The 23,874-nt window shown below is 38.0% G+C and overlaps 1 protein-coding gene across 7 annotated transcripts in view; it reads right to left on the reverse strand.

Annotated features, from left to right (window-relative positions):
- Nucleotides 1–23,874, reverse strand: part of LOC117402449 (uncharacterized) — a 170,661-nt gene that overhangs the window by 82,626 nt on the left and 64,161 nt on the right. For 4 of the 7 annotated variants that reach the window (XM_059031557.1, XM_059031554.1, XM_059031559.1 and 1 more), the window contains one exon: nt 5,692–5,911. In XM_059031557.1, coding sequence (XP_058887540.1) covers nt 5,692–5,707 — 16 coding nt within the window. In that variant the 5' untranslated portion in view covers nt 5,708–5,911. Of the gene's footprint in view, nt 1–5,691; nt 5,915–23,874 lie in introns of all 7 variants that reach the window. The other 3 variants (XM_059031553.1, XM_059031558.1, XM_059031555.1) reach the window with 1 other exon arrangement.

The raw sequence follows: 23,874 nt of genomic DNA on the forward strand, positions 1-23,874 counted from the left end.
TTTCACAGGTATTTTAGGTATTTATTTCTCTTCACCTTGTGTCTTGGCCCCATTTGCTTTATGGTTGACCAGTTATTACAAACAAATATTGCTGTGGTACATTTGCACAGAAAAGTTCTATGTTATTTTTCCAGTGTCTTACTTAAGTAAAATCTGCCTCCCGGTAGTGCCCTGCAATGGAGCTTCCTTTGGTGAATGGAAGTTATTTTGTTTCTTATATGCCTGCACTTTCCAATACTTTGCTATGCCATGCTTTTACCACGATGGGCTTTAATCAGCGATATTTAATTAGATCACAGATCTTTGATAATAAAACTGTTTGAAAAGTTGTCTGAATAGATTTTTGGAAATGAAAACCCTTATTTATTACACTGGAGTCATTAAAGAAAAATTGCTGATCCATTTGAAAATAATTTAAAATACTCAAAAAGAAGATTCACTCTGAGCTTTTCCTATGTGCTGTTTGTATAATGTTCTAGCCACATATAAGAAGAATGAGAACACATCATTTCAATTACATCAATTACAGTTATAAATGTATCAGATCATCATTTTTTTTAGTTGAATTTAATTGTAATAAAAGCTCACAGGATTGGCAGCGCTCAAGGCAGAAGTCTTTAATAATCCACTTTAATAATCTGCCGCGGTGGCTGTGTGATCTACCCTCCACACTACCCTGGGGGGACCTCCCTCTAATGCAGTGGGAGTAACTTCCTTCTCCATACCAGCCCAGCCCTGGGGTTCCTCTAGAGAATACACAGAACAGTGCCTTCAATTTCTCAATGTGATGGGATTTTTTTTTAAAAAAATTGCACTAGGTTACTAGATTACATCTTAACTAACATATATATCTATTTTTGGCCCTGCTATATAGGAAAGTTCACACTTGTTGGGTTTATTAATGGATAACAAATAGATTACTAATATGCACTACCTGGACACTTCATTACAACCTTTATCTATCGGGTTTGGACACTGTTTTGCCTACTGCCCAGACACAAAGAGGTATAGATTCCAGTTAGGTACCCAGACAGTATATGTGCAATTGATTTCATGGTTAGTTATAATAGTAACCTATTTATTAACTAATAGAATATGACACTGTAAATGGACTCTCCCTGCTATTTACTTCATTGACATTCCATTAAAAAGAAACATGTACACCTGGTCCCTGCTACCTCTCTATTCAGCAGTCCAAGTTATTAGTTGTACTATCTTGCTCGAGACATGCTATGTGAACGGTACCCTATCCTGCAAATGCTTTGAATCCAATGTACGGTAAGCGTGCACCAAGGCCTCACGATTGTAAGACTTCAATGACAACACAATATGAGGCTTCTATTTAGGGCTGTGCAAAATGTGCATTACTGCAAATGCAAAAAATAGCTCCCTCTCATAAGCAGGTTTGTCGATGTCATGCTATTTTGTTTGCTGCAAAGCAATCTGCATGAGAGAACTTGATTGTAGTCTCAGCTTTATTTATTTAATTACAACCTCTAAAAGCTTGCTCGCTCAATGCACTAAGCACTATGCTGTATTTCAACCTTTTTTTACACTAGTAGCACATGCTCAAGTCTTTGACAATTACTTAAAAACGCTTGTTAGTATATAAGATTTTAAATAGATGGCTAAGTACATATTGAATGTCCTGACAAGTACACAGCCACTTTAACATCACAGAAGCTTCCTGTGGTTTGGGCCACTGAAGCAAGTCTGTTGCTTGTCGACCCGTCATGTTTCTTTCTGAATGGTTCCACACAACCAGCTTATATAGAACAAGCCCTATATAAACTGGATGTGTGAAACTATCGAGAAACAATTATGATGGAGAGATGATCAAAGGACACAACAATTCTATGATAGGGAAAATTTTAAAAAATCAAGATATTAACCAGTTTGCATGTGGGGGGGCGGTGAAACCTTTTCAGGTTCAGCTCTGTGACGATATGAGACCAGCCACACATTCCTGTTTCAACTTGAACATGTCAGCCTTCTCCTAAAACTCTCCCTTCATCACTGTGTTTAAGGATTCTGGCTTTAGCTTTGTACACAACCACAATTGAACTCAAAAGTATTCTACCAGTGTATTCTTAGCTTAACTGGTCTTGCAGCTGTGGGCAAGAGATTATATACAACTTGAAATCTCCCACAAGCCAGTCCCCAGTGCACACCAGGACGAGAATAAAAAGCTCATCAATTTCCAACCTGCCTCTACCACCCTACATTACTGGAGCAGAGAGCATCTCTAAACAGCAGTCAAACAGCACACGCATGCATCGGAGAGGTTGAGATCATCCCAATGCATCATTGCATTATCTTTCAAAAAATTAAAACCAGCTTTCCCTGGGGTCCAGATGTGATGTAAACTGTCTTGTAATTATTTTTAAACGCGCCAGGGGACTTATCACTGTCCTTCAGATGAGATATTACGCCAAGGTCCCGTCTACTATGCAGACATTACAAATCCCCTGGCACTGTTCTTGAAGAGGACCGGGGGAGTCGACCCCAGTGCCCTGGATACATTCCAGTGCATGTCAACTCTTTTGGCCTAGCTAAATCCCCACTGCCCAGGTTAATTTAATTCAAAAATCTTTTCAATTCCTCTGCTCTCATAAACGGAGACAGGCAATCTCAGAAAACAAGACGCTGCTTCTCAGTGGATCTGGCCTGTATAAATACCTTCAAACAAGAATAAACGAAGACTGTCCCTTAACGCATCAGATTTGACTACTGGTTGAAACACTGTTGCATGTTTAAAATAGCCTTCAGGGCAACATGGGTGGAATTGTAAAATTAAAACAAAGGTTCATTTCATAGCTACTTTCTCTTAGGAAAATGTGCCCACTAAACTATAAGTAGCGAGCCTGTGGTCACTTTTAATGGAGACAATGAGGGGCACTTGTTAATAGCACTCAATACTGTGTTAACAGACTGCCTCTTAAATTACTTTTTGTGTTACTGACTAACAAAAGGAGCTACTTAAAATAAGACGTCTCATCTCAGGTCCTTTTATACATGCTTTTACAATAAATAAATAAATACATCCAGTCTGACCTCACCGACAGGTGTGTGAAGAAATGTCAAAAGAACAATTGGCAAAAACTTAAACAAAAAAAACCAAAAAAACTCCTTCAGATCTAGAAAGAAGGATAAGGTAAACAAGATGTTCTTTTTCTGTCCTAGCAAACTGCTAGATCAAAAGTGTACTGCGAGTTGCTTTCCCTTTGGCTAATTAAATGGCAGTCTCTACTTTTCATAAAGCACACTCTTATTAAAACAAGCATCTATAGTCACTCCACTAGATAAATTACTTTAAACTAAGTGCCATGGAACCCATTACATTCTTTCTTAGGAAGTGGATCAGGTCCAAAATTACAATCAAAGGCTTTGGCTGGGATTATCTCAGATTAGAGGCACTGGGAGAAAAATGAAGAGATGACAGGATATCATACATTGAAAGGATAAATTAGCAGTGACATACCAAACTACATTTTGCATTGCTTATTTGAAAGCATCAAAAAAAAGAAAGACAGACGCAACATTAAGGCACCCAAGAAAAACATTTTGTATATACTGTACACCCAGTGTTAAAAGCATTTTCTCAACTAATGTAATTGAAATGTAAATACAAAGTTTTTTTTTTTTTTTTTTAATAAAGCATTTGTTATGGAAAGCACACAAAAACCAATCTTGCCCTTTGGAAAATATAACAGACTGCTCTTTGCAGGAAATCCCACATTGTACTGTATAATACTACCCTGAAAATATGAAAACGATCACTGTCATGTTAGTAAAGATATGGCAGATATAGACAGGAGGCCAAAAGAATATACATTGCACGGCATCTATCGATTGCAGATGGCCTATCATTTCCTCCTTCGTTTCAAGTCAAACACACTGATATAGTTATACATTTATGTATCCTATCATTTAGGTTTTGCTTGTAAAGAAGAGCGTTGATTGCTCAGTTCAGTATGCACTGTATGTCACTTCCCTACTGTAGAGGAAGTAACACGTTTTACTCTCGGGCAGGGATAACAGGACTACAGGGATAATGTAGGATCTCTAAGTTAGAAGCCTGCTTGACTACAATTAGCGTGACATTCAGCAGGAAACCAGTTGTATTCCAAGTGATCGTCACCATGGGGCACACACCTGATTGACTGAATGCACCATTGAAATACAATGTTCAGAGGTCATTTGGGTTGCCATTATAGAACAAGTAGGATATCCTAGACTCCATCTACCCTTTAATGTGCTGGGGCATTGGGCCAGTGGGGTGCTGGCTTCCAAACGAAGCCCCATCTGTTTTTCTGATGTAAAAGATCCCACGCCACTCGCCAGAGGTACTGACCTGAGGCTGCTTTGGAAATGAGCTTCCACATCTACAAATATCTTGAAATAATACTAATCATAATAAACAAAGACAAAAGAAACTACTCCTTTTTACATCTGATAGCACCTCTATCATGTTCAGAGACAGAAAGATTGAGCGGCCCATAGAAAGTGTCTGGACACACGGGGACGCTTATTCTGGCACAGCGCATATTTCATGAGAAACTCAGTTTGCTGTCCATTGATTACGGGAAACAACATATCAGGCAGACACTGAATAGAAAAACAGCTAGCTCAGATCAATCATTCTCTTTTAAATTATATGAAAAGAAAAGGCTCAGTTTTTATTGTTCATTAATTATCACTCTCTTCTTTGCTCCCCCCTCCCCCTAACCAATTCTATTTCTGTTACAAATCAATTTAAAGATGACATCAATAAATTACTCACAAGCTGTGACGAAGAATGATTATTCCTGATTCTGCCAGATCTCGCTGCTGTCTACATAAGTTGTGAAGACAGAAAACTGAAATGAGTGCTTCCCCCTTTTTTGTCAAATTAACGTCAACAAGAATGCCATTTGACATCAGCTTCATTGATGACTTCACAGGTCCTTTAAAATTAATGTCAGCTGCAATGTCCTCTGTTAAGAAATTAAATATTTAGACTTCTAGGAAGCCATTTTAATCCTTTCAATACCAAAAGGTCTTTCCAAAGTTGCTGTACACACAATCCTCCACATGGTTTATCTGAACAAGGCACAATATAAATCAATTTTTATCTATACAGATCACAATGTCCTTACCCCACTCTAAATAGTTTACAATTAGCATTCGACATATATTAGGAACCACCTAACATTTAAACACAAAACAGCTTTCATGTGAAACTAAGCCGTTGGGCAGAACTGTAAAAGTCAACACCAGGCTTTTAAGTTAAGACACAGATGGCCTGAGATAGGACACACTGCATTGCTGGAAGAAGCCTGTGTAAAACATCTATTTTTCATTTGTATCAGTGACTCAGTATGGTGAAATGCACTTTCCACTGTGATGTCAATGCAATGAATTCAGAGAGCCAATCTGTATGAAAGGTCCTGACCTACTGTATATCAGCTGCCATGATTTAACTCATTGCATCACTGCAGATTTAATAAGCTCATCTGGGCTTTTCCTCTGTGTGGTTTGCCTAGTCAAGCTTAAGTGCCATCCAGCTGGAGTATTCTTATCTGTTCTATATTGATTAGGTGTCAGGGACTGGGACATGAATAAGCGCCCTCATGGATATCATGCAGTGTATCCTACTGCTGGATCCCTTTAGTGGAGTGATTAGTACATGCTTTAGTATATCGCACATACCGTATAGTGCATACATGCACTGAGGATCATCACACAGAGCAGGGATGACAATGAAGTGCTCTCGTCTCAAGGTCTTGTCGAGGGCTATCAGCAGCAATGTTGGCCTCCCTCTTCAGTTGTCACACCAGTGAGCCTCAATAGTCAGAGAGGGAACCTTCCACTGCATCGGCTTCTACTGGCTCTGCTTCCATGTTCCTTGTCACTAGGGGCTTCTCTAAGCCTGCTGGGCAAAATCAGATGATGGATTTCAGTGGACCCTGGCTTTTACCAGGAATGACATGAAACTGACAGAAACCCAATAATATGATCCATCAGATTATACAAATTATAATAGTTTAATGCAGCACTACTTATAATATACATGTATGGAACCTCCTTAAAAGACAGAGACACTCAATATAACAACTAAGAGGAGAGACTCGCAATCTAACAACTAAGAGTAAGATTAATGCAGAGCATTACGGCTCTGAGCCCTGGTATTGGCAGGTGTGGGTTAGAGTCACAACGATAGCTTTTTAATTAAGATGAAAGCACATGAAGCACAAAAGACATTATGATATTATTGGTATGCCTTACTGCAGTATGGTGAAAACATACCAAAATATAGCTAAACACAGTGAAAGCATGGTAAAACACATGGTTAATAAAAAGACACAGGGTACTGATTTCTTACTATATGGTTTTAAAGAGATCCACTACGCAGTACAATGCAGTGGTCACAGTGGTATGAAGAAACTCACACTGGTAATCCATTGCAGTACCATGGTACCGAAGGAGCACCAGTGTGCTCCTGCTGTATATCAGATGGGCCAAATCATACCTGGACAAATTAATCCTTTCCCATCCGTCACAGACAGTCCCACAGTATTAATAAAAACAGTGACAGGGACTTTCATGTATGAGAGTTACTCTAAATTACCGACACTGACCACTGGAAACCCACACCAGCACCAGCTCTAAGAGGAATAAATACAATACTGACCTTTGCTGGAGTTTTTAAATTAGCCAGTAGTGGATAAAAACATCCAGATATCGTTCTCTAGCTCTGATGGCTGTGTTTTCTCACAGATCAGCAGACTGAAGTCTCATTAACACTGACAGTGTTTCGGTAAAGAGGCTGTGGATTATTTCTCAGTTGACTCATGAGTGCAAAGTGATAGCAAACTGAAATCTCTGCTTGACATTTCTGAGCAAAAATGTATACATCATAACTTTACAGCTGCATCGGAAGAGTCATCACTTTAGAAAATCTGGTAAAAGAAAAAATGTGTTTTTTATTAGAAGTTCAAACATGGTAAACCTGGCTGGAGCGCTGGTGACACATCATTTTCATATTTGTACTATGTTTACACCAGCAGTGGAACGGTCTTGTTTTCAGCAATTTGTCTGTAGTTAGTTGTAGCTGGATTTGGTTCATTTTTAATGTAATTATGTAAAGTATCAGCCCTCAATACTGCACTGTAATGGTGAATTTTTAAGTTAGAATGAAAGGTTTGGGTTCAGATTCTGAATTTAGGTTAGGATTAGTGTACAGTAGACGCTTCATGACACATGGGTATTCTTGGAGCATTTCACTAAGTACAGGGGAATTTGCACAAAACTTTGCAACGACACAGGACACTATTGTGCCACTTGGCTTTGCCGGATTGGCCTGTCTTTTAATGGAAGGCCTCTGCTGCACTACAATTCCTTCAAGATCTGTCCTATGAAAAAAGACATTGCTGAATCATGAGGAGGTCCTGATCTTCAGCAGCAGAATGATTGTCACAAAGCCATTACAGACTGTTAAAGTACTGTATAAGCCTTCCATGAAGCATAATGCTAGACTGTCATTCAAAAAACTGATGAGTGAAAACCTTGTGAATAGGGCCCATTGTCAAACACTTTTACAAGCATATAAAGGGGGATTTAAAAGTTTCTAAAATGACTGCAAATGGTCTGTCTAGTTTTAAAAGTGTCTAAAATAATTTATCCAGTGTTCCAAATCAAACACCTAACAAAGACGAGTAGCTCTGTTAATGCAGTAATGTCAAATGCAGATCCCTGTGCAAGGTTGCTGCAGGTCTTACTGAGGTCTTCATTAAAAGCAACCACTTTCCCTTACCTTTTTACAGCATATTTTATCTGACGAACATGAATTAAAGTCTCTCATATGACTAATAATCATATCAAAGCTGCCATGTCAGGCTGTAGATTTAAATAAGAGGGGTTGAAAACATTTGCATGCCTCTGTGTGCCAGTGCTAAGAAGCTAATGTGATAGTGCCATCATAAAGTACTAGAAAGACATGACTTAATGTAATCTGTCATGTCAAATGCTAATCTGCAGCCATTACTTGAGTGCTGTAAGCAAGGAGAAAGCATTCAGGAGAATTCCTTCCAATTTCTTTGAGTACCACTTTCTGCAGCTGGACAAGTCAAATGGGTTCTCTGCATCAAATGCAAAGCTACAGTCAAGTTGGATAAGGTCATGCCAAATTACTTATCCCCCATTTGGTCCAGCTGTATGTTATAGCAGCTGTTTTTTTCAGGATATTGCATTTCAGACATACACAGGCTAAACATACTGTGTTAAAGACAAGGGCAGCCTGATGCCTTTGGATTTATGGCTATCAATAGCACTTACACACTGTTAATCTACCTCTCAGTTTCCTAAGTGCCTTTTCCTTTCTGAATTATGTTTTTCTGAAACACTTCTTTGTCAAGAAATATCTTAAGAAGTCGAACACAAAACTGCAGAATGTGTTCCAGTACTTACTGAACAGTTGCAGAGTGTGTATTTCTGTGCAGTATATACACACACACCCATATATATATGTGTGTGTGTGTGTGTGTGAAAAATATTTGTATTTTCAGAGTAATTCCTTTAAGAAATGTTAAGTTGTTAGGTATTAATTAAACTGAATATAATGTGTTAATTACTCAACACAAAACAAAGCAATCCCTCGGTTTCCCCTGTTTACACAATTATTGAGTATCTCTCAATAACAATCTGACACTACTATTTAATACAGAATCTGCTGTGATCAAACAGACTGAAAGCATTATTATTTTTACTTTCTTTGTTGTGATCCAAGGTGTCATCTCTGATCTCTACAGTGCAGTGTGGGATTGTAGTCCTGGGCAAGGTGTTATCTCTGATCTCTGCAGTGCAGTGTGGGATCGTAGTCTTGGGCAAGGTGTCATCTCTGATCTCTGCAGTGCAGTGTGGGATTGTAGTCTTGGGCAAGGTGTTATCTCTGATCTCTGCAGTGCAGTGTGGGATCGTAGTCTTGGGCAAGGTGTCATCTCTGATCTCTGCAGTGCAGTGTGGGATTGTAGTCCTGGGCAAGGTGTTATCTCTGATCTCTGCAGTGCAGTGTGGGATCGTAGTCTTGGGCAAGGTGTCATCTCTGATCTCTGCACTGCAGTGTGGGATTGTAGTCCTGGGCAAGGTGTTATCTCTGATCTCTGCAGTGCAGTGTGGGATTGTAGTCTTGGGCAAGGTGTTATCTCTGATCTCTGCAGTGCAGTGTGGGATTGTAGTCCTGGGCAAGGTGTTATCTCTGATCTCTGCAGTGCAGTGTGGGATTGTAGTCCTGGGCAAGGTGTTATCTCTGATCTCTGCAGTGCAGTGTGGGATTGTAGTCCTGGGCAAGGTGTTATCTCTGATCTCTGCAATGCAGTGTGGGATTGTAGTCTTGGGCAAGGTGTTATCTCTGATCTCTGCAGTGCAGTGTGGGATTGTAGTCCTGGGCAAGGTGTTATCTCTGATCTCTGCAGTGCAGTGTGGGATTGTAGTCTTGGGCAAGGTGTTATCTCTGATCTCTGCACTGCAGTGTGGGATTGTAGTCCTGGGCAAGGTGTTATCTCTGATCTCTGCAGTGCAGTGTGGGATTGTAGTCCTGGGCATGGTGTTATCTCTGATCTCTGCAATGCAGTGTGGGATTGTAGTCCTGGGCAAGGTGTTATCTCTGATCTCTGCAGTGCAGTGTGGGATCGTAGTCTTGGGCAAGGTGTTATCTCTGATCTCTGCACTGCAGTGTGGGATTGTAGTCCTGGGCAAGGTGTTATCTCTGATCTCTGCAGTGCAGTGTGGGATTGTAGTCCTGGGCATGGTGTTATCTCTGATCTCTGCAATGCAGTGTGGGATTGTAGTCCTGGGCAAGGTGTTATCTCTGATCTCTGCAGTGCAGTGTGGGATTGTAGTCCTGGGCAAGGTGTTATCTCTGATCTCTGCAGTGCAGTGTGGGATTGTAGTCCTGGGCAAGGTGTTATCTCTGATCTCTGCAGTGCAGTGTGGGATTGTAGTCCTGGGCAAGGTGTTATCTCTGATCTCTGCAGTGCAGTGTGGGATTGTAGTCCTGGGCAAGGTGTTATCTCTGATCTCTGCAGTGCAGTGTGGGATTGTAGTCCTGGGCAAGGTGTTATCTCTGATCTCTGCACTGCAGTGTGGGATTGTAGTCCTGGGCAAGGTGTTATCTCTGGTTAACCTCGACAAAGAAATACAGGAGTACTGAAGGTAAGTTTGCGTCCTCTGATCCCACAAGCAAGTTAATGCCACTTTACACCCAGGGACTCAAGCTACTGCCCCCTGGAGGACAAAAGCCAGACGATGCAACGCTCCCTGTGGAATCCACAGCGAAGTCTGGCAACTTTGCACAGCCAACAAGATAGTAAACATGTGTAAGGATTGATCTAGACAGAAATACATTGACAGGAATCTAGAGTGAGAGGAACAAAAAATACACTCCCTTTGGGTATATAGATTTCACAACACTGCAAACCCATAACTTTCTATAGCCCTGGTTCCAATCATGCTGTATGACACACTTAAAGTTACTGTATGCCAGCTTTGCCCCATACTGATACCTGAAACAGCCTACAGAATGTGTTACACAGTCATTTAATATATTTGACTTATTTGCAAAAAAAAAAAAAGAAAAATGACTTCACTGAGGAAATTGTGGAAAAAACAGGTTTCACCGTTTTGCAAATGTTAAAGCCAGTCATTTGTGTTGCACCTGAGGCTGTTTCACTACAGAATTAAACATAAAGCCATTGCACAATGAACTAACATTGAATGGATCAATAAAATACTTTTTTCCCATGTAATCGTCCTGCTTTTGATGGCAGTATAGACTGGACTCCTATTGTTAGCTGTGGGAAAGAAGCTATCATCACATAATTGTGTTGCAATCTGAAGTCTCCTTATTAGGGTAGTGCTAGTTCCGCACAGGCTGTCAATGAAAGATGTGAATGTCATGTAATAATACTGTTGAACCAATTTTGTTTTTTCTAGCTAAATCCCTGGCACAGTGCCTAACTCATTTAAACTGTTAAAGCTGGCTGGTCTGCAACCTAATGATAGGAGCCTGTCAAGATATAATCTGGCAGTCAGATTCTGAAAAAAAAAAAAAAAAAACCTTCTATTATCCTAAGCCTATGAAAGGGTTGGATTTGTGTTCTCGTTTATTGTAATAACCTGCAGCATTTTTTTTTATTTAATTTTTGTATTGTGACTTTTGACTGGAGATTTACTGGTAACTTCATCCTAAAAGAGATAAGCAAAACAATGTGGGTATTGTGGCTAAATGCACTTCCCTTTAAGGTGCTTTATTGTTTGATTTTATGGGCGTTTTTTTTTTGTTTTTTTTTTAAATCTTGAGCATATGGCTCTACCTGTTGGTAATACATTGTATTCGCAACATAATTAAAATATGTCTCTAAAAGGAGAAGTCACATGTATAAAATGTAGGGTTTTTTTTTTTTATCTCGTTGTGGAATCCATTGTTATCCCGTGACAGTTTTTGTATAATATGCTACTGTTGTATCTACGTACAGTCACTTGATGTTTTGTACTTTCCTTTACATTTCATGGTCCAGAGGAAAAAGTGTTGCATTTTGAGCTACTGAAACCATCCCTGCAGTCCAAGTATTCACCAGACCCACCCTTGAGTTAGCTGGTAATAAATGACAAGAAGACCCTAACTCCAACTCCTAACCCCTAACCCCTAACCCTAACCCTAACCCTAACCCTAACCCTAACCCTTTTCTGACACAATCGTGTACCTATATGTATTGTGCAAAAATATTTACACATAAAGTACATTGTAACTATGCATAATGACATTGTAATGATGTGCAAGTACACATGTATTTACTAAGTAACTACAGTAATTAGAGACACTTAAAGTGTTACCTTTTATTGTCCTCTTTAATTCACATAGCAGCAACTGATGGACATATAGTGAAATGTTCTTTCTGCAAGTATCTTAGCGGTACTTCTTTAATCTTAATCTATTTTAAACTGTGTATAGCAGGATATAGCTTTCTAAAGAGCAGCATTGATGAGAACATTCAAGCAGATAGAAATAAAAATGTACACACATTTTTTATGACTAAAAGAGATTACCATAGTAAAAGCAATCCAATCTTAGGAACATAAGATGAAACAGAAGCGAAGGACTCTGTAAGTGTTAACTGCTAATACATACATACAATGTAAGACCCTAAATGTATTGTTGTACAGAATGTGAGTATAGTGGGCTAATCCTTGATAGTGGTGAGCCAGCCTCTCAGTAAATGAGCATCTGGGGCAGCTCTTTAGATGACAGAAAAAAGGAAAACAATTCTGCAAGGTTAAAAAATAATTCCCCCATGAGGAGCAAAGTCAGCTGCTCTTTCGAACTGCAGGAGAATACAGGGGCAGTGCAATATAAGCCTATCTGAAACCCAGCATGCTGCTCAGTCCAGAGATGGGCCTGCCGCAGAGCCCCTTGTTTTAAACGCTCTCCATTACTTCAAACCAGGACATGCTCATCCTCAGGAGGCCAGTTAGAGTTTCAACCTCCTGACCCCCTTGATAAAGAAAAACTCCTCTGGTACCTCTTAAAGTCAATTTGCAGCTGGACAGGTGGGCTTTGGACCAGGTTTAGCTGGATCATGTTGAAAAACGCCATTTAACATCCTGCAGTCTGCACAGAGCCGCTGCCTGCTTGAACCGCTGGCAATCACATTCACAACCTCTCTCCCTTGTCTGATTAGAATTGGTTCAAACTGCTGCAAAACCCTTTAACCCACACAAGTGAGAGCGACACATTGCACTTGAATTGAATTGAGAGCACGTCTAAAAAGTGCAGTACAGAAAATGACAGCTGGTTGAAAAATGAAAAATTGAACGCACTTTCTTCTCAGCAGATTTAGACTCCAGGTCCAGTTAGGTTTAATACAGCAATATATTATATATATGTACCATAGTAAAACTTGAAGAAGGTTCAATTGAGACTGACCTCTTCTGTAAACCTACGGACATGCACCAGTATTTACACATGTCCTCTGCACATCCGATACACACTAAAAGGGCAATCCCAAAGGGTCTAGGAATAAGAATACGAAGAATATGCTCTAAAGAAAGTGACTATGTAAAACAAAGAAATGTATTAAAAACAAATCTTAAAAAAAGAGGATACAAAGAAAGAATTATAGAGATGGACTTAAGAAAAGTGGACAAACTAAAAAGAGATGATCTACTAGATTATAAAAATAGAGATAAAAAGGTCAAGAGAGTCCCATTAGTAATGACTTACTCTAAACTTTTGCCCAATATTTCTAAGATAGTTTGGAAACACTTGCGGATTCTACATAATTCAGAAAAATTAAAAAAAGTATTTCTTAAGGCCCCTGTTGTAGCATTCAAAAGATAAGCTAATTTAGGTGATATTTTAGATCACAGTAAACATAAAAGAATAATTGACAAAATAGGTTCTACGAACATGTGCACCAGTAAAAAGTAAAAATATAATTAAACATAAGAACACCACTAATACCTACTGTAAAAATAGCAATGTTGTTATGGAATAGCCTGTGAAAAATGTGATGAAATCAAATATGTTGGAGAGACTGGAACTACTTTATATAAAGCTGTGCATGCTGATGCGCTGGTGAGGCCAAATCTAGACTGATCCTCAGAGCCAGCATTGCATGATATAATAAAAATATAAGTTTATATAAAGTAGTGTTAATTAGAATTAATACAGATTCAAAAGATAGAAGTAAAAATGATGTCACAATATATAGAACACCATTACATCATGTAAGAATAAGTCATGGATTTGAATGTAAACAATAACAAGTGCTAAGAAATAAACAAGTAGTTGTCATGCCGTCAAAAACCTATAAATACCTCCAATGTTTTGATTCAAACACAGGCTCCCTTGAGAAAGATATGTACAACATATCGAAATGTTGGGCAGCTGGCTCTTTGAGCTAAATATATATATATATATATATATATATATATATATATATATATATATATTACAAGGCCTTTTTTGTTTATCATCCATTTACAGCCTTCAGGTGACACTGTGTGCAATGCAAACATTTCATTGAACTTTTCAGAAACAGCATATAGAAGGTTAATGAATACCAAACCTTATCTAATTCCTTAACAAAAAAAAACACTAAAAAAAACCAGCAAATAAACTATTGGTTGATTTCAGCCATAATATATCCATTATTTGCTTATCCCTAGTATCCAAGATATTTATCGCCTTTTATATTTATGTATAAGAAAACAAAAGGATAGAGGAGGTCATGCTTCATCCATTTTGAACATGTGCTGTCTAGTTAGGATGTGAACCACAGCTGTGTATTAGAAGAAGAAAATAACACTGGTCTTTATGCACCGGATGTTGTGTTGTTAAATATCACACAAGTGATGCAAATGATGCAACATCAACAAGCATGCGGCCTGTGTATCATTATCTCTGTCAATTAAGAGCAATAACAAGGCCTTATTTGCTAAAGTTTGTCTTGGTTCATGTCAAGCTGAGCAGCAAGCACTCAGCTGGCTCGGATTTAAACAGGCTTTACTGCCTTTAAAGACAGAATATAAAGTCATTATAGAATAAATATGAGCAGATTAGGATTGGCTACCATTAGCATATGTTTCCAGTATTACAAAATTGATATTTTTGGCCTTCAGAAGGGATCATCTCACATTAGCAAGGCACTAGAATTATAGTGCCCTCTGCTCCAGAAGGAAGTGGCTTCTCAAGTCTGATTCCTGACATTTATATTTTTACTCTGGAGGTCTAAAACATCCTTCTCCAAAACAATATAGGGACTTGAAGATGAATATTTGACATTGCTTTTTACCCAGATTGTTTGGATATAGTCAGTTTAATGCTTAGTGCTTATTAATATATATTCCATGCATCCCCCTGGTAAAATTCAATATTATTAAAAAAAAAAAAAACATTCTTACATCCTTACAACCATCGTCATATTCACAATGGAATCAAAATGGGTAACAAATGTTGTTGTCTCAACCAGCGACCACACTTAAATTACTGCCACGCAGTGACACAGAGCGTAGAACGCCACACAAAAGCACGACGTCACTAAGAATCACATTCATGGTTTGCAAGACATGGTCCGGAAAGCAGCGACTAACAGAAGGTTGCAATGACACAAATGGGCATTAAAAAAAATCAATAACAGCAACATAAAGTACAATATTAAAACAACTACATTGAGAGAGTGCTCTCAGCACATTAGTACTTTCAACAGCCATTTAACAAAGACGACTCAAACAACAATTAGCAATCATTGTATGGATAAATGAGCCCATGGACCATCAACTGCATGATATTATCCCATTTGCCTGGCTTTAATTACCTTAAATACGTGGGGTGATGTTGCAATAGAACAACAAAAAAAAACATTCAATCTAAACCATTTAACATGCGTGGTTCAATTTTTAAAGACAATTTGGTAGTCTACATTAAATGCCATATTCACACAAGGAAGCCTCTGGTTCAAGTGTCTGTGTGCCTCAAAGTGAGTACAGCACTCTGCCTCCCAGCTGAGAGAGCGTTAAAATTGGAGACATGACCAGTAAAAGAGACTCAAAGATTCAAGATTCAACACTTGAGTAAAAACGAACGTAGTTGTAAAACCAGTGAAAGAACACAGAACAACTAATATTTTACATATATGACCTAGAATGCATAACAAATACAGTCCACACATGTGTTTGTTGTTTGTGAAGCATTGCATATGCTCCCTGTTGAGTGTTATTGCTTATCAGTTTATAAATACATTTCCATACAAGTATCTAAATGCCATGGTTTTCAATTCCACCCTTAGCCAGGAGAAGGTGCTGTATAGTTTCCTAATTCCTGTTTTTGAGTCATTGCTTGGAGGCCTCATTTAAGAACAGGTGCCTTTTCCCAGCCACTGGATAAATACAATGAGACTGCTCAGTCTGGTACAGAATTATCCTAACCCTTTTTTTCCCTTTGCTCCTATCAGCTACATGTCACTAGCAATGCAAACGTTTGTAAGAAACGCAAAATAATAGTTTCCAACATTGCCGACGTGTGCATGAGTCAGTCAAATGTTCAATAACATTCAAGATAATATTACACTTAGGTTACATGCAATTCAAATATTGTTTAAGATGATTGAAAGGGTTTTGATTTGGAAGTGTATTCTTTTAATCTAAGTGCTTCCGAAACCATCTCGAAAATTAAATTGCTTCATTTTAAAAATGTTTTCTGCCCAAAATTATATCAAATTCTAATGTCTCTGTAGAAACACATGGAATTGGATTGTTGACTGGACGCCTAATGTCATAGAAAAATTGAATTTACTGATGGCATTTCCTTATTCTGTCTCTCACAAGATTAATAAAATTGTAATGAATACTTTTCAGAAGTGGAGTTTGTTTTTTTCCTGATGGACAAATATGAAGTGAAGGAACATGTTTGTTAGCCTAACAAAAAAAAAAAAATTGGATATAACAAAAAAAGCATTAATTTAAATAAAGCAGAGTAATATTGGTCATGGTTTCTCTTAGATCATTTATCAGTCAGTAACTGCTAATACTAGATGTCTTTAATCTAAAAAGGGAATTCAATTGTCAACGTCATGTATTATTCTTATTCTTGTTACTCAAACATCCAGTTATATTAGCCAACACCCTGCTTCCTAGTTTATCCCTCAACCACTGCAGAACCACTCAAATCTCATAATTCTTCTTCTTCTTCTTCTTCTTCTTCTTCTTCTTCTTCTTCTTCTTCTTCTTCTTCTTCTTCTTCTTATTCTTCTTCTTCTTCTCGGATTAATAGTGACACCTACTGGTAGCAGTAAAAGAGGAGCTCTTGCTGCAGGGCTGCCCCTTTTGAACCTGGACAGATGGTGAATTTCTAGGCATCAATGTGTTGAATTCCGAGCTCCTTTTACACTAACATATTGTGTCCAAATCTGTGCAAGTGGAGTATTAATTTGTAATATGGCAATGTTCTTATTGATTTTATTCCTGACAGGCTTCAGTCGGTTGAAAAACAGGACCACCAGCTGTCCGGCCTGCACACAGTGAAACGTTGAGTTATGGGTTTGTCCAGGATAAAACATGTGTGGGGGGCCAGCCTGCAGTTTTATCTCCAGTCAGTGCCAACACCTATATGGCAGCATGGAGCAGGAAGCCAGGGCATTCAGTATGGCTGGTGCAGGCTTTTCTGAAGGCCTGAATGGGTGTCTTTAGAGCACAATGGGTTGATGCAATAGGACACCTTTTTTTCAGGGCTCTTTTTCCCCTCCATTACTGTCTGAACTGACCAGCAGTTATCAAATTGCATAGCATTGCTCGTCCTCTTGTGGTTACGGACTTGACCTTGGTCTACCCTTTTAATCTCACTGTCCATGTTGTCTGTAATCTGCTAACTGATTATGCAATCCTGTTTCGGGCCCAAATTTCCCAGAGGACATCCTTGTACCAGACAAATTCAAAGCAGGCCAGGCAGTGATTTAACCTCTCAGACATGGAAGCAGTGATTTTCAATAGGGGGGGATTCTTCCACTAAGTAGATTTGTCTTGAACAAGGATTTGATTACTAATCAACAGGAATGAGCCACATTTGCATGATTGGAATGCATCACACTGAACTGATAAACATATCTAACTGTATATGTAACCACATCTGCTGCCAACAGAGAGCAATTGAACATGTTGACTAAATACAAATAAAAATTACTTTTACAGAAGTCCCTATTTGGTGTAGATGTTTATTTTGTTTTCTTTAATAAATAAGGAAGACCACCGATTGCACAGGATGGTAATGGAAGCACATGGTAAGAGTAGGAGGATGCATTTTAATGAAACTATTGAGTATCAGCTTGTGCCAGGGACCTTCAATCTAAGCTGGTGGAAGTCAAAAGGGTGGTCCCACATTATCACCCTACAGCATTTTCATTAAGTGCTTGTGTGAAATACACATTTGCACCACACTAGTCTTGTTACTTTAATCTTTAGCAGTGTGCCTTTACAATACAGACGCCTTTGTCTTTCTTGCACTGTCATTGTCTCAACAGCAGATGTTATCATCAGACACTTCTGATGCAATGAATCAATCTCAAAGGTCAATGTACCTTTTAGTCTTCAAGATAATAGCTCTATTGAAATGTTGCCTTTATTATCCGTGTACACAAATATGCCACTTCTATTTTAGCTGCTTTTAAAAATTGCAAAAAAGAGATTGCACTTTCCTTCCTAATGTTGTATTTTTTTTATTAACAGCTGCAGACATCTCAATTATTTTTGTCTTCCAGAACATTGCAATAAGCTGACAAAGCATGGTGGTGGTATCAAGCGATATCGATCTGAATGGCGCAGTAGTTTTGTTTTGTTTTGTTTTGTGCTCACCTGAGCTGTTGGATCAGTAGTATTGCCAGTTCTCCTGAAGAGCAATGACAGCACAAGCTTCCCACATTATCACTGTCTGTGCCCATCCAAATCTTGAACTGCCTTTTTTGTGTGTGGTGGTTTTGTGTGGTTACCCACTGTGCCTTCTAGCCACTGAGTTAATATTTGTGTGTTATTAAATACGGTACCCCCCGTATTACCCAGAGTAGAATCCCACAATGACTACAGTACATCTGTTTTAATTCACTCGATATTTATTTAATTTAGAACAAATGTCTTTAAAAGCCTATAGCTTGAAATCTATATATTTTTTAAAAAGATCATTATAATGCAATTAAATATCATTTTTAAATAGAGTTAAGGATATCTAAAACTCAATTCCTGGTATCATCAATGCAATTAAAAGTATATTGAATAATGTTATGGATCTGTTGAAATTGTTTGACCTAGGCCTATGAAATGTCACTTTGCAGGTTTTCCCTTTGACTGACTATGTTGCAGTGTGCCAGGATCATTTGTGAATTGTAAATGACAGGTAGATAGATCATGTTAAATCCACCTCTGAGTCAATTTATAATTTCTAAAACATATTTACAAAAACCACTCAGTTTACCATGGTAAATTTGTACACAGATATAGCAGTTCTGTATATATTTCTTCCTGATCTTATACTATAAAGTTACTATTCATTTACCTTAAGCTTTACCATAATTATCTGTTTATATATATATATGTGTATGTATATATACACACATACATACTTACACACACACACACACATATATATATATATATATATATATATATATATATATATATATATATACACACACACACACACACATACACACAAAAATAAAGTATTATTAATACACAGCCTTATCATTAAAGGGATATATTAAGTTGGGGCACAATTAAAAACAAAAAAGGAAACGATATTTACTCTATATGTGTTTTGAGATTATAAATGGCTGACGCCTGCTCCAGTGATAAGACAGTTCTTGCTTTCTTGCTTGATTAAGAAGTACTGTACACTGAGAAAGTTAAACACTTCCGAAAATATGATCCAATATGTAATCTAACAGTGACACCTCATATTCATGTCTTTCTTTCTTTCTGGCAGCATCAGGCAGGGAACAAAAAGCAAAGTGCCTAAGGTATGTCTACTGAACCAATATCATTATTACCACTGCACCGGTGATTTCACGTCACTGATATAGCTACCACAACTATTATAATAGGTGAACTCTACCTTAGATTATACAAGCAGCCATGTACTGCTGGGCACCCTCAGTCCTAAAGACAGTCATCGAATCCAGCTCTCCTTTAACTTATTAATTACATTTCTACTTGAAAATTAGCTACAAGTCACATGACACACAAAGGGGGGGGGGGGGGGGGGGGGATTTTCAAAGCCATTTACTCCAAAGCACATTGGAAGTAAAATGTGGAACTAAATTGAAAATAAACAACACAGGAATTCATTTCAAGGCATCTCTAAAATCCTTAAATGGTTTCATTTTTGTAACTTTAATGTAATTTTCCTTAAAAAAAAAAAGAAAGAAAAAGCGGTGCTAATGACATTTTTTGGAGTAATAGTGCTTTGTGAATTTCCCTCAAAGATCATAAATCCTTTCCTGGACAAATCTGGCACCCAGAAGTATTTCCACCCATGCAGTTACATTTTCACCAAAATAGCTTTTTATATGGTTGTAACTGTCTGTGGTACTAATAACTGAAACGATTTCTTCTGCCACTGTGGTACAGTAATAATAACCCGAATTATTTCTACTGCCACTCTCCTTTTTTTTTTTTTTTGCCTGACAAGAAGAATCCAATGAAGGTGTGCTGCTATGGAGGGGCCCCTGCTACATAAGACCTTTGTCTTGCCAGTCACCAGAATCACTGACAAGATGAGCTGCGATGAAAATTGTCTACCAGTATTTGTCACACAGGGAGTATGGGGCTGTTTCAGCCTGTAAACCAGTATTCCTGACCTTGCAGTAACTGTATAACTAACTATTGTATTGACTCAGGGGGATTTGTAAATGATTTGTAGAAATATCAGACTAATAAGCCCGAATGAATTAGTAACTAATATTTCTGGCATATGGGAAATACACCACCACCATTGACCAGCATTTCTACATTCTGATCCATTTAACACAATAAGAATACAAAAATAATCAAGTGTACATTTGATCCTTATCATTAAAATTCAATAGAAATAAACATCTTTTAGTTTAGATGGAATTTTATTTGAATTCCTGTCACTTTCTAAATGACATAATGATGTAATGCTGTAAGAAATACAAATCCTAAGAGATAAAAGATATACAGCAAGTCACATTTTTAAAATTGCCTGTCAATGATGAATTCATCAATTAGAATTAATGCAGATTTTTCTTTCTATGAAATTGATAGAAAATCATACGTTAATGCATACATAATTACATCTGAATCGCCGGTACTGACACCTATTACAAAACATTAGCAATACATAATTGGCTTTTTGCTTCCACTCTAAAAATATGTATTACCTTCTGAATGTATTAATCCTGTACTTGATGTTACAGTTATCAGGGCTCCTGTATAAGGGGATGTAATTTAGCAGGGGAGCATCCATCACCCCAGACTATAGTGAATAAAACATTATGTTTGTAATTGAATGTGTGTTTCACAGAGGCACTCTGGTAGGAGAGGTGTGCAGTTTCAAAAGGTTCTGAGATGGAATATCACAGCTTTGTTAATCAATTCCGTATCCAATCATGAAGTTCCATATAAGTCCCCTCAAGCGTTTTGGCTTACCTACAGCAGGGTGAAACCTGGCTGTGTGGATGCGTAGATGTGACAGCATACAGCACGGAAGATATTATCAAGCAATATGATCTTTTTGCAATAACTGAACAGTAAAGAATACAGCCTTATAAAAGGTTCCCCTACAGCTGAAATGACATAAAGATGAGACATGGCACTGGGGGCTATGTAATAATACAAAAAAAAACAAAAAAAAAAAACAATGGATACCTCAAGCCAGCTTGTGACAAATCATATCAAACCTTTATTAAAGAAGGAAGAGGAAGCCTGAGACTTGTATTGATTCTTGACAGAATTTCTTATAAACCTAAAGCTACGCAATCAAAACCTGCAACTGCTTGCTCTGAAACATACTAACTATTCGTCTGGCTGCAATATAGTGCCTGCGAATAAGATGACGGTTCCTCCTCTGTGCCTCGGGTGAGAAATGTCATGACCTGGACAAGACCAATCAGAGGCTGCATTTGTAAAGCCTAATAATGTGAAAGCTGTGGGGCTTTTCAGTAAAAAAAAAAAAAGAAATGACACTGCAGACACAGCAGCAGCATCCAGGTTTGCCGAATGAATGTGTGACCCTTTAGTGCAATAAGGACACACCTCCATTAGTGTCTGCATACTGGCAGAATGGAGGCTGGTACAGTCAACTGAAATGACAGGGTGATAAATATAAAACCACTATCATCAATAAGGCTGGAATGTAAAAGCACTTAGTTTCAGCCCAAGTAACTTGCAGAAAGTTTGGTTTCAAGAAGCGATGCATCATCCATCACTGCTCCTCCTTCTGTTGACAAAGTAATTGTAGGATATCTCGCAGGAAGGTACAACGCAAACTGACATTTTTGAAAGGAGAAATTGCGCACTGCCCTAACTCATTAAATGTATTTTCTCCATTACTTAGAGGGCGTTGCTATTTTTAGTTTTACATATAAATAACTTTAACTAAAGTTCCCAGGGTATGCATAATGCACCTTGTTTGAGCAGAAGTAGTCACAGAAAGTGCCTGTGATTCTGTTTAAAACCTTCAGGGAAATAATGTAATTTAAGCCTGAATGTTTATATTGCTTTCACAAATTGCGCAAATGCATTTTGCTCAGGTTCGAAGGAAATATATGTCAATGTCGAACAGCAAAAATGAGTTCCATACAAGTGCTGCAAAATTGTAAATAATGCAGTTATAAATTGCTACTTAATCAGAGATATCTAATAGCAAACACAAATATTTGAGGGATTTTTGGTCAGTATAATTTAGTTCAATATAAAATGCATGTGGGATCCCGTAAACATGCCTATTAAACTTCCGTTAAATATTCCATAAGGATTATGATAAAACATCAGATAAGTCTCCATACTCCTCAATTAAGATAATGCTTTCATGGATTTAAATACTACATTTTAATGAAGGGACTCAAGTAATATAATGTATAGTCATTTTGAAAGCTCAGCTCTGATTTCAGTCATTTATATCTCAAAACCTTTCTTCAGTGTAAAGTGTATGAGTTTCCACTGATTCCATCGAAAGCCAGAGTCCCCAAACTGAGCCCTGACATAAGAGGGTTAGGAGTAATGTGTTTTTCTGTTGAACTGTGCATGCACTGGGCCACAGAAGGAGCAGCTATCTTTACATGTAGCAACTAGCACAACCAGTCATCTAAATGGTTATCTGGTAACTGAGGGAAAAAACGTCTAGCAAGTCATTAAAAAATGAAAGGGCTTGCTTAAGCATTAATTACTTTAAAAACGTGTATACCAATTAGGTTCTTATTAAACACATCAAAGATTAAAACATACTTTGACCAATATTGCATTTGTTTACCCTCTGATAATGAGTCGCTGTCTAGCATGCAAATTAGGATTGCTTGTCGTAAGGAGGCAAATGATTTTAACTGCCATTAAATTAAACTACCGGTACTGAGATTAAACGGAATTGCCCCCCACCCCATTTTCTTTTAACGAATATGGTGCTAAATGAGTTAAAAAGCAGGGTGTAATTAAACTCCGGTATGCATGGCCGTTTGGCTTGCAGTACAGTTTCTTTGATTAACTGGCCTTGTTTGTTAAGAGCTCCTATAAACACCAGCACTCTCAGCTGCGGCTGTGGAGACACAGCACAGATCAGCAGAAGATTAATGAGGATCAGTAAGTATGCTGATTAGAGAGTGGCAGTTTAATAAACTCTTCCGACGTGAAATTATTTAATGCATTCATGCTCATGTAGGCTATTTGGTGGTCAGCCTGACCACCTATGTGTTAATATTGAAAATTGAAATGCAGGAGATGAAGAAAATATTGCCTCGTATGAGGTAATTAGCTTTCCAGCTTGATAAATGGGACGATGCCTATGTGTATACATGTTTTAGAATACTGCACACGGGGCTTTCATTACCAAGCATTGTGTGCCGTCTTTTGTTGTAATTTCTATAAATATTAAAAGGTACATATTGCAAAGGATGTCAATATAAGGTTTTATTTTTTTACACAAGTTAATAAGGCCAGATTTTGCTGGAAAAGAAAAACAAAATGCTGTTAAATGTCAAATCATTGTCTGACAAACACATTACCTTTTTATTTACTTCATTAGAGGCACCAGTAACACACACACACACACACACACACACACACACACACACATATCATCATCTTCAGCCTTTTTTCTTCCACTGCTGGACGAAGGCCTCT

The sequence above is a fragment of the Acipenser ruthenus genome, chromosome 10 (genome assembly GCF_902713425.1).
Source record: "Acipenser ruthenus chromosome 10, fAciRut3.2 maternal haplotype, whole genome shotgun sequence".
NCBI classification, from domain to species: domain Eukaryota; kingdom Metazoa; phylum Chordata; class Actinopteri; order Acipenseriformes; family Acipenseridae; genus Acipenser; species Acipenser ruthenus.